Genomic DNA, 15724 nt, shown 5'->3' with positions numbered 1-15724 from the left:
GCCAAGGAAAGGGAAATCTGACCAATGCCACAGTCGAAGTCGTAGCGGGCGTCTTTAGAGAAAGTTTTAAATTATACATCGTAAGTAAACTGGTAACACTGACGGCGACAACTCGCGTTTAGACGTAGCTAGTCGGATGTTCAATGCGAGTATCGATTTTAAAGGCGAAAGTAAAATTTGATGTTATGTAATGTTTTACAAGATTACTTTAAAATCGATTTAAAATTTCATTTAATTTTGTTGTAAAACTTTCTTATGAATGGCAGAACAATATGCAAATTATTACACAATTTAAATTATACCTAGGTACTGTTTAATAATTTGAATAATTTTAGATTATCTGATGAATATTTGTATATAAAAATTAAGGTCGATTTCCTTTACCGAATTGATAGTAGTTTTTAATTTGACTATCAATAAGTAAGTGTAATGTTTAAAAATTGAATCAAGTTTTGAATCGCACGTGACATTGGCGAAATAATTTGTGTCCTCTCGGCACAAATAAAAGCAAAAAAATAGAAGAATTTGAATTGTCATTCGCCCAAAGATTTGCAGTTTAGCTTACGCTATTCAATTATGAAGTGACGAATATATCATTATAATATATCGTATTATGCATCGATGTCGATAAATGGTTAAATAAGAATATCAAAATGTCTAATTTTAATTTAGCCGAAACTAATTTAGTTCGTTCTGTATTTTTATAATTATCTCTATTATGTTATTTACTTATACTTTCAAAAATTTTATATAAAAATCATAGAAAATATTTGTTGATTTACTTGTTAAATTTTGTAATAACTCATATTCATGAAATTGATTCGAAATAAACTATTAATTTTATTAATTAATTCTTATTAAAGATAATGAAATTCGATAGAGGCGTAGCTTTTATTTTGATTCAATATTTAGTTTTATATTTTATAATGATTCTAATTGCCAGGTCATCTTAATAGATTTATTTCATTACTCATTGCAAAATACTAATAGCATCAATGTTACAATTGCGAAAGAATAAATACATCAAAGTTTCCATAACCATCAATTATATCGTATAAGTCAGTTCAAAAAAATTGGATTCTTCCATAACAGAACATGAATTACAAAACTACACACAATTTCGTCCAAATATAGATATAATTGATGTAATAACTCAATCGCAATGCAAATGTTGACTGAAGTGTTTATCGTAATTTGCGTTCCTTTCCACAACGGTAACCCAGTTTTCTTCACTTACTATACAGTAATTATCACCTAGTATTGAATGGTGAACGAATGAATGAAACAATAGTATTGCAGAAAGGCTCTACTACATACATTTCTATCTCTTGTGTAACACATCTTACGCATAATCTCGATAATACTTTGACAGCTACGTGGATTCGAAGTTAAGGTTCATGGCAATATAGTCTTTATATTAATAAATATAAAGTTTATCATTAAATCGATATTAGTGCAATTTTCCGGTTAATATGAGAACATGCTCAAGGTTTTGCGCAGTGTGTCTCCGACTTAAGTTGTTTATGCTTTTTCTTGTAGTGGTTTATAAGCATTGTATCATATTGGGCTATTTCAATGTACCTTTAAGACATTTGGAATTAAATTACTTTTTCATTGTTTGTATATGTAAATGCTAATACTATTGTTTCCAAATCTCCTTGTTTTTAACCACTCAAGGTTGAAATAAACATCTCTGATTTTTCACAAATATTTGAATTTTTGTTCCATGATGTTTGGATACATTCTAAGAAAATTTAGACTATACAATATATAATCTAACATATTATTTGAAGTAACTCTGACATTTGACATTTTAGCTGTTCTTACCTTGCTTTAGAAATTGATTTCCTTATCGAGAAATAGATTCTCTAAAACGCAGCCTTTGGAAAAAAACCATAACATTCAAAACGATTAAAGTATGAAATCAATGTATATTTTAGGCGGAGAGTTTGAACTTTAACATGCAATTCGTTTTACAGCATACTTATTGGACGTAATCTTAATATATAGATTTTCTCGTTAGTAAAATTGACATTTGATTCATACAATCTTATGAAGCAAGGACAATTATAAGTCGCTGGTTTCAGAGACAAAGTCAACAGTTATATTCTCATGCATTTTGCTAATGCGTTGTTCACCTTTAAGGTCACGTGGATTGAGGTCGAGAATTGTATCAGATTATCAATACACATTTGCCATTTGACGCACGCAATTAACGAACTTATTTTAAACACAGAAATGACTAATTCGGAATAATGTGGTATCTGTCACTAACGGCGAATTTCAATCGGTCAATCGTAAATCTCTTATACGATTGTACTGAGATTGTTCGCATGTGGGTAAAACAAATGTCATTTAATTTTATATGACTATTTATTTTTTAATTGTACAAATTACATCCCTTCAAATGATTCTAAATATTACGCTGTTATTTAAATTAAGAATACGACTTCCAATACACACAACAAACAAACAGAGATACTATACTATAGTATACTACAAAATAGAACGCAATTTAACCTTAATTTTCTCATAGCTTCCAATGTTGAATTATCATTAAATAGTTTCTAAAATAAGTAATTGTAATGCGGGGTTTGTATTAGATAGTAAAATAGTTTTTTGATGAAAAAAAGAAAACGTAAATGCGATTAGAATAGAATACATGATTAAAAAAGTGAAAATTGCCTTTCGATTTCTATTTTTAAAACGTATACATCACATCATGATTTAAAAAAAGTAATCCAGCGTAAAAGTGAAAATTTTAACTCTCGCACACTATAAAATAAATTTAAAACGTCATCGTTTAATTTTATTTTACGTAGGCTCATTTTTTTTTTTTTTGATACGCAGCATAATCGGTACAGCCTACAGAATCATAAGAGAGACCTATCTCACAGAAAAAGACAGAATGATACCTATATCGTTCTGTCTTTTTATGTTAAAGAATTTAAGGCGTTTGTTTTTGAAATGAGTGTTACGCCGTTCATGGTAAATAGAATTGGACCAGTGAAGAAAAACTACGCACTGATTCCCTACAAGGTTTTATAATCATTCTAAATTAAATTAATACATGTTTTTTGGCAGTATGACATCCACTGTCCGACATCTGTATTCGTTAGTTTTTTTTTACTATTTACTTGTAACAAATATTTCAAATAGAATAGGTTTAATATGGTTCGGGTTATTTATCTCAGCGATGGTTGTTATTTGACTTTTTTTTGAATTGACATTTGATTTTTTTGCTAATAAAATACGCTTATAATTTTTATAGACCTGCGGTATTTGAGAACCTGAGAATATTTATTATTTAACCACAGACGAGGTATAAAAAAGTACTAGAATTCTTTTATTGAGTCAAGATTTGCCACGGAGGTGGAATAATTAAATGTTTACTTATAAAGAGTATGTATTGTATTGTCCTACCAGTTAAGTCAACAGAAAATAACCACATATAGGTATAATTATCATTATTTTATGTATAAGTTTACCTTTTGAACTTTATATATGCCTGGATTTTATTCGAAATGTATAAATCAATAGTGGTCGCCATCCGGCTTCCCTCGCGTTATAATACAATTATTATAAAAAAAGTATCATATGTCCTTCATTCAAGGATTAAAGTTTGCTTCAAACCAAATTTCATCAAATTAATTTCAGTGGCTTGGCTGTAAAAGAGCAGCCGACAGACATACAAACAGAGTTACTTCTGTTTTTATAATATTAGTATAGATAAGTAAATGTTTGTTTCACAGCACACTGTTTGTTTTCCAAATATACATAAAACTATTATATACATACAATGATAACAACACGATTGAATAATTCAAGACAATAATAGAATAAATATTACAACAAAAAATAAGATAAGATACATTTATAATTAAATTAATGTATTTAATGTTAAATTACGAATTAATCTTAATATATTTTTTAACTTTTTTATACAATATTATGTCGTACATCAAAAAAATTCAGCCTAGTTTTTTTTTAATTTATCGTTCGTATAATTTTCAGTTGTATAGAAAATTTTGAATTTTATATGATTGAACGCGCTTGTCTCAAAACCTATCAATGTGGTTTTCAATATGCGTTGTACAAGTATATACCGTTTATTAAGGAAGGCTGCTATTTGATTGTAAATTTTGACTCTAATAAGCTGCAATGAAATATATATGATAACTGGTTGAACTATATATATACATAAGCCTACTAAAACCGATTGACTTATCAGGAGAAATCCGAAACCGTAGGTCCGATTGACTTGTAATACATAGATACTTCTTTCGCGTTTAAGGAAGGATCAAATTGATGAAGTAACTTTGTATAAGTTTTGCCCGTACGAAGTCGGGACGGAGAACTATTTATATGTATTTCAAAATATCAAAATAATTTTTATACGCTCTTTATATTGTGGCAATGAGGTTTCGCAACTATTATCAAATATTTTCTTCACGGCCGTAGACACAGGGCTGTTCCCACTTACTTTTATGACCTGTTAATTATATGTACATTTTATTACATTAACATAACAATGTATTTTTTTTACATAATATAAATAAACATATCGTAAAATTAACATTGTCTTTTTCTAGGCTACGTCATAATAATTATTTATTTAAAAATCATATAATATATTAAATAAAATGTATATGTTTTTGTAATTGGTAACACCTGCGTGATGATTTACCTGATGTAACAATGCACACATAGATTTTAATCGAAAGTCATGAATTCAAATTTACCAAACTCTATAATATGTTTATTTTGTTTATGTTATTGTCATGTTAGAAGTAATTGAGATACTATCTGTCAAACTTTACTGCAGAAACAACAGCAACTAGTATATAACTGTAAGCCAATTAAAAGTTGTTATTTCATAATAATGCAGTTATATATTTAGTAGTAGTAGTAATTATGTTTATTTCATTGATTGATATTAATTTAATGGTTTATGGAGGCAGACAAGGAAATAGGTCGAATTGTGGGGTCATATTTTTTTTCGTCTGTCTGTCGACGGCGTATTGACCTTCTTATGGACATTGGTTCTGTCATATTACGCTCACCTACCATTCAAGCCGGAATACTATATTGCAAGTTAGGTTTGGCGTTAGAATAATAGTGTGTGGATTGTATTAGGTTATAAATATCACTCGTAAATTATTAAAAAAATGCTCAAGCGTAACTACTTAGCGACGAAGTGTGAAATAGACCCCAAATAAATATGATTATAAAATATATTGGACTTCTTTACAATAATTTACGCTACGTTATAAACTAATCGCTTGAAAGTCATAAGTTATGAGAGCAGAAACATAATAAATAAGCACTAACTTAGCGTGCTCGTATCATTCAATATAATACGAGTGAATAGCAATCGATCAAAGCGTATCGATTAATTTTAAGTTTCTCCTTCCGTATCATTAAACGTAAAATAAATATTTTAATAACCTTCTTTATGCGATTCGGCTTTGATTTCCAATAAACCGCTTCGGTATTGCCACATGATATATTGATGGTATATTTATACCAGTTTAGCGAAACGCCTATTTTTATTAAATGACATTTTATTAACTGATTATTTTTGCACACTGACAATTAAAAATTAATATATTTTTTTTTAAGTAGTAGTACTTGTTTAGTTATACTTAGTATTATTATTGGTGGTATTACCATTACTTATTGGTGTGTTCAATTTTCAAGGGTTAGTGAGCCAGTGTATTTATAAGCATATATACAAAACATCTTACGTCCTAAAGTTGGTGACAGATTGGTGATTTAAGGAATTGTTAACATTTCTTACAAAGCCAATGTCTAAAGAGGTTCGCTGCCAACATCATTTCATTAAAAAAAAGTACTTATCGATATAAATGAAATAAAATAACTCAAGTGACTATTACAATGTGTGTACACTTATTCGGGTGTGAGTGCGTATTTAATACGGTCCGAATTTTTGTGTGTGTAATGTAGTTGGAAACGAGGAAAAATAATTCGAACAACTAGGGCGTGTTGTTTCGTATACTAAATTACAACTTGTTTTTGATTTAATTCAAAACCTGTAAACCTTGCGAAATTAAGCAAAAGAAAAATATTCACTTATATACTTTATTAAAACGAACGTTGAACGAATTATATAATGTGTGTTCGTATATGAGGTGTGTTATGTTGATTTTTATATTAATGAAATACGTTAGATAAAAATTGAGCATCCTTTATTATGCAAATATTGTGAAGTGATTGATGAACATAGCATGATATCACGACTAAGTAATATGTTAATTTGTATATAAAACCTTGTTAGCAAACGTTTAGTTTTTAATAAGAAAAAAAAAAATAACGTGAAATTCGAAAATTGTTACACATTTTTTTAGTTCAGTTATTGTTTACTATGTCATGTATGGGCATAAAAACACACGGCTATAAAAGGACTTAATGTCATTTCAACCACACGCAATACTAGCTTTTCATTCATGAACACGGCTGGTTCATTAAAATAGTAATCTTTTTTTAATATGATATTACATCTCATTGATTAATATTTTTTTAAATTATTATTAGGCTTTAAATACAATCATCGTCATATATTTTTTCCATCGTCACCTACAAAAATGCATTAAAAAGTTAACTGTAAATTAAAAGTCATAATAATATTTAACGTCGTTATAATATAATGTAAGAGAAAATAAAACCTATAATTATAATGTACTATGTAGATCAGATTTCAAAACACAATTTGAGCGTACATTAGGTAATAGATATATGAATCAGATAAGGCAGCAATTAAGATATATATATATGTTTTTTTTTATAATAATATGACAATATAAAATGCATAAGTAGAGAGAAATTCGAATTGCATGCAGTTTAAGAAAATGTTGTAATGCATTAAATAATTTTTTTATTATTATTGTACCAGACTTGACGATCGCATGGATATAGGGGCTTAATAAAACCGGTAGTTGATTAGTGCAGTCCGGATGTAACACACACATGCATGCTGTAAATGCACGTATGTATCACATACACATGGGAGTTGATGGAAAACTCGTATTAGATAGAAAATGAGATAAGCGAGGATATTTTGTTTTTGCATCTATTTGCAAATTGCTCATGAGGTTGTTAATGTATGCGTAGTCATTACACCTCACTAAGTGTTAGTAAAAAATGTGTTGCCAGTAAAAAATATTTATAAGATAGTGAGAATAAAAAAAAAAGTAATCTATAATATTAAATACGTAAATGTATACAGTTTGCTTACATATTGGCGACTTTTTCTTTTTTTAAATGTTTAACGTATTTATTGTGAGCATTTATAAATAAAATAAAAGTATATAATATATAATTATTGCCACTAAAAGGTTTCTTTATGATGTTGAGGTTTAAGCTACATGTTAATTAACCGTGTGCGAATAATAGCACCCACTTTCATTTGTGTTACGATGGCTTATATAAGACCTTTTTTAGTCGCAGTCGAAATAACATTTATCGAAAAAAAAAAGTTGTTGAATTTAATGAAACCTGTTTAAATATTTTATAGATAACATATTTTATTTTCTGTTTACTAATTGATTATTTTGATATAAATAATTACTGACATTTATTTCCTTACAAAATAACACGTGATATTTGTAAATTGTTTTGTAATTTCGTAAATAACATATATAAATTTTAATTAAAATATTGTATTAATTTTTTAAGTTTTTTTTTTTTAATCTCAACATAGATATTATTGCAGAAGATAAACATAACGTCACGAGAAGAAATAACGATGTTAATTAATTACTTGAATAAAATATTGCTTAATTTTTTATGTACATAATTTCTTATAAAGTTAATTTCTTAAGAAGCCAAACTAATAATTGTGCATATTATGCTGTACTAATCATTTCGTTAAATAGAAAATGTTAAATAACCTCAAGGTCACAATCAAAATGATTTCAATCGTGAGTTTTATAAAACGTAACACTAACACAACAACATTTCTATACATTTAGATGTTTTTTATGAAATATTTCGTAAATCGCGCAATGTGCTTATGTCCGTTGATCGTATTTCCTTGTATATATATTTTTTATCTAAATTGATATGCAATTTAAATAATGATTATTTATTAAGTAATTTAAATTCTTAGCCGTTGTACACTTGACCTTGAGAAAATGTAGCTTTAACAAGAACTACAACGGCACATTAAATTGATCAAATGGAATAAACTCTCACTTACATATTTTAATTGGTGGGATTATAGATTATAATTTAAAAAATCATGAGATACGTGAAAAAGAAATCAGAGAAAAGTTGATGTTTGTAATGCGTCGATGAAACTGTTTTGTTTACGAGTGCGTTGACAGCGCACTGGTCCGCCGATTCGAAACCGGATCATATGGTCGGTACGTGGTTCGCCACGGACATAATTCATAACGTATCGAATTTATCCAGGTCAAAGGATTATTTAACGCAATATCTCCAATCAAACAGTGTGATTTATTTGAAACATAACTAAATACAAATGATCGATGCATCGGCTGCGTTAATCGATATTTGAGCAGCTCGTTTCATACTTCCGTTCATTGTTTAATAGTTAAAAATATTATGCAATATTATTTTGTATTTTATTGCTTAATTTTTGTATGTATTGTTTTTATTAATTTCTAGTACTTATTTCTATAATAGTATGTTATAACTTTATTTACCTTTTTTCCGCTTGGGTAGCACTCTCACACCAAATGCAAGTTCAGTCACAAGGCACAAGGATAGAGTCAGTAAACAGAATCTCGCACTGCACCCCATAGTTACACAGTCTTATTGCCCTTTTCCAATATTATTATAAAGGCACTGTAGTACCGCGCATTTGTTCCACGTGTTGGTAGAGCCTAATCCGAGCTAGCGTGAGAACACGCACGAACGCACCCACTTTAAAAAAATTACGGAGTCGATGCACACCCGGCGACACGGTGCGAACGAGTGAACCGCCCGACTACCCTATATTTTGACTTATAGCAATTTGGCAGTGCGAAATCCACTTGTATATAAAACCTTTCGCCGGCTCGGGGCGGGCGGTCATTGGTTGTACGGAGCAGTGTACGCGAAGGTGAAGGGAGATGGAAGTGGCACCCCCCACGCGACGCGAGGAGGGGACAAGCCAGGGTCGGCAGACACTTTTGCTATCGTCGGCCGCGACGGTACCTATCATGCTCCACAGGCTTTACCGTTGTACCCTGGTTACGTCACTTCACGTGAAACTTGCTCGCGCTCACTCGATAATACACTTTGAGTTTTTTTTTTTAATTTAAATGGTTTTGTAAGCGGAAATTACAGTTGCAATTTCATATTTATTAACAATATCATTCTTTATTTTCGTTTAAATTTTACCTCATACACTTTAAAGCTTACTTATTTGGATTTTTGCGAGAAAAAATCATCAACATAATAAATTTAAATATGATAGTTTTAAATTATAACTATCATGATTTACTGTGTCCATCGATTAATTTTGAATTATAATTTTCATCAAAACATGTATTTTATTCACACAAGTACAAGGTTACACCACAACATATACTGTTATGTATTATTTCTAATGTTTGAGATAACGAAATACGTCTTGAAATATGTACATATTCATATTCATCGACCTTAAAAATAAGACCTTAATAATAATTGTTGTCTTAACGTTATCACTTGTCCATGAAGTTTGTATTTACTCAGAAATATTTTGTTATTGCCACACTTAAAAATAAATAGTTTAAATTTTTATTAAGATTCAAAAATATACACAATATTTTTTTTACTGTAACTTTAAAGAAAAGAAAAATTTTAATTAAAACGATATACTCTCAACTACCACGATCGCTTACCGTTAGTATGTTAACCGATTTATTGACCATACAAAGTATTTGCATATATAAAAGGATCGGATATATGTAGGATCATTTAAACTATCGCGAAATAGGTGAAGTGAAAAATAAGAAGGAAATTGTCTTAACGATGATGCAATAAGTGGAAGCAGTAAAGATGCGTGAGCGCACGTAATTAATATACCGTTTATACTAACAGATATTTCATAATGTGAAGAGGGCCGGGCTTGTTGGTCTAACGGCTGACTTGTATGGATGCCAATCATGAAGGTTCGGATTTGAATTTCAAGTCATTACCTTAAAATTTAGTAACGTGTCAAAAAATCCTTAGCAACCCGGAGTTTTCTACAGTATTACAATATTTACGCTATGCTTGGATATTACGAGAATCACCGTTATATCCTTGCATTTTCTATTCGAGAATATAAATTTAGAAAAATTATTATGAAAGATTTTTCAAGCAGATTAAGTCTACTAAAATTATATGAGGAGTATTATTAGTAATACATGATCAGACTAGAAAACGCTTACGTTAGAAGCGTTAATTAAAGTTCTCTACATTTTTGCTTACTGTTTCAAATTCAAATGTAGTTCGTCAACATCTTATATATTAATAGCGTAAGCTGATTTTTGTCCCAATTATTATGGGACGATAGCCGCACATAGATCGGTTATGGTCTTATTTTGAAGAGCTCCAGCAGTAGATGTGCAAAAAACTAAAGAGGATTGATTGCAATTTACTAAATAGTTACGATTTAACAAAGAGTTACAAGTTACTGGCCGGGTAGAGAGCGGCGTTATGGCTGTTTAAAAAAACAAACGTGTGAACAGACGTCGTCAGTTTAAAATGAAATTTAATCAAAACAAAACCTTTCATAGGTTGCGTAATACCCAAAAATCTGTTGAATAAAAGTTTCGCGGGCGACCCACTTGTGATTAGTAAAAGAGCTTTGGTAGGATTGAAGAAAAAAGTTACAAATACATTAAGAACAAAGACTTTCTAGTGTAATGTCGAATCGGGCGCGTTACGTTCCGCTCTAAATTACCCTACGTCTTATAATGAAATAGAAATTAAATTATTTTACCATATGAAAGTGTCTTAATTTTACTATTCAAATAAATATTATTGTTATTATAAAATAAATGGCGAAAGTATACATTCAAATTCAAATGTGGAGGAGTCTATGTGTACTATCATTATTATGGTTATTATTTATTATTATAATAATAGTATACTTACATTATTATCAGATGTGATATTTTTTTTATATAAAATCGAAACCTTCCATATATTTAGCAGAGACGTTTGTCTAATGTTAGCGATTACAAATTTGGTATATAAAAATGAATGAATTACAATTGGAACTCTTTAAAAAACTTTAGAATTATTATTAATCTTAATCGTAGACTGAAATATTGAAACGAATAGATGTAATTTTTATATGAGAATGTTGGCTTAAGAATGTTTATAAAGTGATTTTTTTTAAACGGTTAACACATCACATTAGTTAACTGTGAGTAGATATAGACGAGGTGGTAATCGCTTTCCATCACATAAGCCTCCGCTCGTTTGCCACCTGTAGCAAAAAAAAAAACGATTAGTTTAATAAATAATCTTTTAAAATATCGTTCAAACTGAAATTATTTCATCTGATAATAGAATAAAAAAAAAAATCAATACAAAAGTACCTATGAAGAAACTTGTAAATATTACTTCAATACTTTTTCTCTTTTAAAACTCTTATAAATTTAATCTAATCCGAATGAGTACTTTATGAATTCTAATCATTTTGTCAACAGATATTTCGTAAACCTATTGAGTAGTCAATACTAATACTATAAATGCGAAAGTTACTCTGTCTGTCTGTCTGTTTCTCTTTCACGGCCAAACCACTGAACCGAACTTGATGAAATTTGCTATGAAGCAAGCGTGAAATTCGAGGAAGATCGTTGACGTACTTTTATTGGCTAACACATAACGACCAACCCCTAAACAAAAGCGAATCCGCGGGCGTTAACTAGTTATATATTTATTATACAATTGAACTATTCCCTGTTAAAAATGTATCAACCTCTACACCCGATCTCATGTTAATATTTTTGAAATTTTAGCTGTAGGTAAAGTTTAGTAGCATTATAATTACTTAATCTGAAAATAAAAAACGCATAGAATCTAGATCAAATGATCCCAACAAAATTTAAAATATCAAACTAAATTTAAATAGTTATTATAAGTTATTAAATAAAATACTCTTTTGTTTATCTTTTATATATAAAATATTAATGCGGTTTTTATCAATAAACAGAATGATTTAAGGAAAGGTTTATATATAAAATGAATGCATATTTTAGTAGAGCAAAGCCGAGAATTACAACTTTCCTAGCAAGAAAAAATAAACAATAATTTTACCTTTAATGTTTGATCTTCAACCTAAAAGTTGTGTGTTGTGTTGTGGGTAGCTAGAACATAATCTATTTGACCACTTTGACGTTGAACATGTTATATAATAATACAAAAACATGAAATTCACGCTTGTCAATAGTCTTAAAGCGGATGAAACTACGACGCGCACATACTTACATAATAATATTAAATACCAAAATCTCATCAGAAACAGAAACAGAAGAATCTTTTGGTATAAGTATTATATATATAATGTACGTTTATTTATAGACTTAGTAGTTTCTTCAGTAAGAAAAACGTCTTCTATTTATCAGTACATAAGATAATGTGTACAGAAAAATCGTGTTTACAAATAGATAGTTTACAGATAGGGGGCTTAAATTCATCTCGTTAAGGTATTTAGGGATGGACTGGGATATAGGATAATTTGAAACCCAAAAGTAGCCTTGAATCAAAATTAATATTTATGTTATTATTTATATTTTATTAACGGATTACCTTTTCCTGTATAGTGAGGTTCACATAGTCACATTCGTTTAGTAAAAATCGGTTGTGCTGTAAGCTGCTAAATATATTTGTCATCCTGATAGAATTCGGTCTCGTCGGCCATCGTCAATGGAGTCTAGTCAACACACAGGACATATTATTGTGCACATATGTGTTTGCAAACATGGCGCACCTGGCGCCTATTCTCTCACTTTCATAATCTGATGGGATGGCAAATCCGACACAAATGGAAAGAGTTCAGTGTAGACAGTTCCAACTTCAGACTCCGGGCTGCAAAAACCTCGAGGTCTGCGACATTATATCTAGCCACTAAACGAGGCAGTCATCGAAACATAGTAGGTAACCTAACCCTCTTTTAAAAGAAACAACTTAGCTATGGTGTCATATAAAAATTGGTTTTCTTCCCAGTTCAAAGTTATTTCAAATATTCCATGGTGATTATTTAAATATTACATTAGCTAGTTAGGAAGGTTATAGCTTTTATATGCTGAAATGAAGTATATTGTATATATACTTAATCAAAACATATACTAATTACCAATAAAACTCTGTAATGTTTTTACGAATTTTAGTAGAATAAAATAGTAATATTTTTGATTAGAATAAAAATACGGTTTAAGAAACTTTATTAAGTATTTTAGTGTTTAATCTCTATCGTGTCTTCTCCATCGCAGGTGACATTGGTGAAATAATATGTGCCAGGTGACATTGGTGAAATATATGGCACAGATAAAAGTCACAATTAAAAAAAAAGAAAAAGTATTTTTAGTATTTTTAAATAATCGTAGATATACATATCAGATCGCCATAGCTCTTCTCCAGTAGCATATAACTTTTCATTGGTCTTGTTTTTTTCTTCATAATCTTCATAATGATTTATAAATATATATATATATATATATATATATATATATATTATGAAATATTTCGAAATCATGAGATATACTTTCAATTCGCATTTTTATCAAATAAACCGTTGATACTGTGCAATGAACCTACATTTAAATGTGCGAAATTTTGATAAATAACAAAATAATAAACTAATTATTTAGCTCGATATAAGAGTGAAGAACGAATATGAAGTTTGCAAAACAGATATGAATAATTGCATGTTGAAATAAACCATGCCCTTCCCAGTTAGGATAAGAGTTTGTTGCGATTTTGCGATCATGAATATCAGGAGTTTTGTCACAGCGGGGTCAGCCCACGCTTCCCAAGCTGAGCTATACAGGTCCCAACTTAGTTCCTCACTAGTCTGGAAATAATCGATACTTTAAAAACAAAATTATGATTACTTGTATTTTCGTTTTAACATTTTATATTGATCAATATAATATGTTTTATTTGATATTTTTTAATTCTATTTCTATGTTATAAATACGTAGGTATACCATTTTTTTTATGTTTATTTTTGTCAATTTTTAAAGGTTTTCTATCGGGTTTTTTTTTCAGGAACCGACGTAGATATTTCTTTTTTTCTTAACTTTGAAGATTATTATCGTCATGAATACAGTGATTGCCCTCATATTAGTTATTGTATTTAAAAGGTAAAAGTTATTCTTACATGAAAAAAATATTTATGAATTTCTTTACCTTTATCAAGTTACTGGAAAAATAGCACGGTGTAAACATGTGAATGACTCCGCTCAAAGCAAATATAGTATACTTGGGGTCGACGCGTCGGCTTAAATATATCTGGTATAGATTCATTGATATAAGAAGCGATGTGAACAGGAAAACCGTGAAAAGCCAACCTCCGTAGACCTCCTGCAGATCATTGTAAAATAACAATGCTTCTTGATTATCTCTGATAGCATCTTTCATCATTAACTCCAATTCATCTCTAGTCTTGGCGTTTTTAAAAGCCTTGTTAACTTTATGTGCGTATAGTTTTAATTTGAGGCGCAAATGATTTGTAGCGATACAAAATGATCCATCAAAACCGGCAAAGTTTGGAGACAATACGACGCATTGTACGAGATTGTAAGCAAACATTAATTCGAAATAGGGCGATTCGTATTGTTTGTCTTCAATGAATTTCAGCTCCATTTCGTGTATCATATACTTCTTACCAACGTCGCTTTTTAAACGTTCGTAAATCATGCAAACCCCCGCGTATATTGGAAACTGTGAACTCAACAAAATCGGTATTATGATCCAACAAGTTTGCCCCAGTTTACCTAGCTTTATGTAATATTCGTATATTTCCTGCTCGTCTTCATCCATATCGTTACCTTTAAGCAAATCGTCGGTAATCTTTTCTAATAGTTGGGCGAATATATCTGTTTTCCAATTTCCGTAAAATGATTTAAAAAAGAATAGAGACGCGAGTATCCCTATAGAGACGTTTCTCGAAAGATTGTACATATCTAACGTGTATACGCACTTGGCCAGATACAACAAGAACCAGAACAGAACGACAGAATTGATGAGTGTAACAACACCAAATAACATCATTCGTTTCCTGGAGTTACTTCGATTTGGGTAAATAAGCGCTATCGCCAAGGCAAATGCGCAATGTGGGAATGTTTCGTTGAACGACTTAAACTTTTTCTCAGGCATTTTGATTTCAATTTCCGTCACCATTTCGTTTTGACCGGCGACGTCTTGCGGTCGTATTTCCTGAATGCTTATGACGTGTGAAAACAATTTGCTGACGGCCTATAATAGGAAAGTTTCTTCGACATTAGAGGTAATCACGTTATAAAATTGCCAGCCATTTCACAGCCATTATACCAGTAATGAAAGCACCACATAGTCCGTCATCTAGAATTCCTTACGTGGCATGTTTCGAGCGAATTGGAATTAATTTGAAATTATACATTTTGTAAACTTCATAATACCCGTTTTGTTTTCTAGTAATACGTTGCTTTGGAAACATAAAATAAAATAAATCCGTGTGATTTTCATTGAAGTAACTGTGAGCTGTCATGACATTAATTCTATGATAATGATGATTATA

General features: G+C 30.0%; 2 protein-coding genes, 1 long non-coding RNA gene and 1 pseudogene across 4 annotated transcripts in view; 1 reads left to right on the top strand and 3 right to left on the bottom strand.

Moving 5' to 3' along the window:
* Window positions 1-9028, bottom strand: part of Stw (straw) — a 47861-nt gene extending 38833 nt beyond the window's left edge. Inside the window, exon 1 of one of the 2 annotated variants that reach the window (XM_026639103.2) lies at window positions 8688-9028. In XM_026639103.2, the coding sequence (XP_026494888.1) occupies window positions 8688-8784 (97 nt within the window). In that variant the 5' untranslated portion in view covers window positions 8785-9028. The remainder of the gene's footprint in view (window positions 1-8687) is intronic. The other variant, XM_026639104.2, reaches the window with a different exon arrangement.
* Window positions 1-13402, bottom strand: part of LOC113400109 (elongation factor Tu) — a 184342-nt gene extending 170940 nt beyond the window's left edge. The window contains exon 1 of the mRNA XM_026639533.2: window positions 13387-13402. The gene's annotated coding sequence lies outside the window, so the exon portion shown is untranslated. The remainder of the gene's footprint in view (window positions 1-13386) is intronic.
* Window positions 1-15724, top strand: part of LOC135193389 (uncharacterized) — a 312018-nt gene that overhangs the window by 155509 nt on the left and 140785 nt on the right. The window lies entirely within an intron of this gene.
* Window positions 8972-15363, bottom strand: LOC113399850 (uncharacterized; annotated as a pseudogene).

This window comes from Vanessa tameamea, chromosome 8 (assembly GCF_037043105.1).
Source record: "Vanessa tameamea isolate UH-Manoa-2023 chromosome 8, ilVanTame1 primary haplotype, whole genome shotgun sequence".
Lineage (NCBI taxonomy): Eukaryota > Metazoa > Arthropoda > Insecta > Lepidoptera > Nymphalidae > Vanessa > Vanessa tameamea.
The sequence above is the reverse complement of the archived record's forward strand: the minus strand, read 5'-3'. Positions and strand labels throughout refer to the sequence as shown.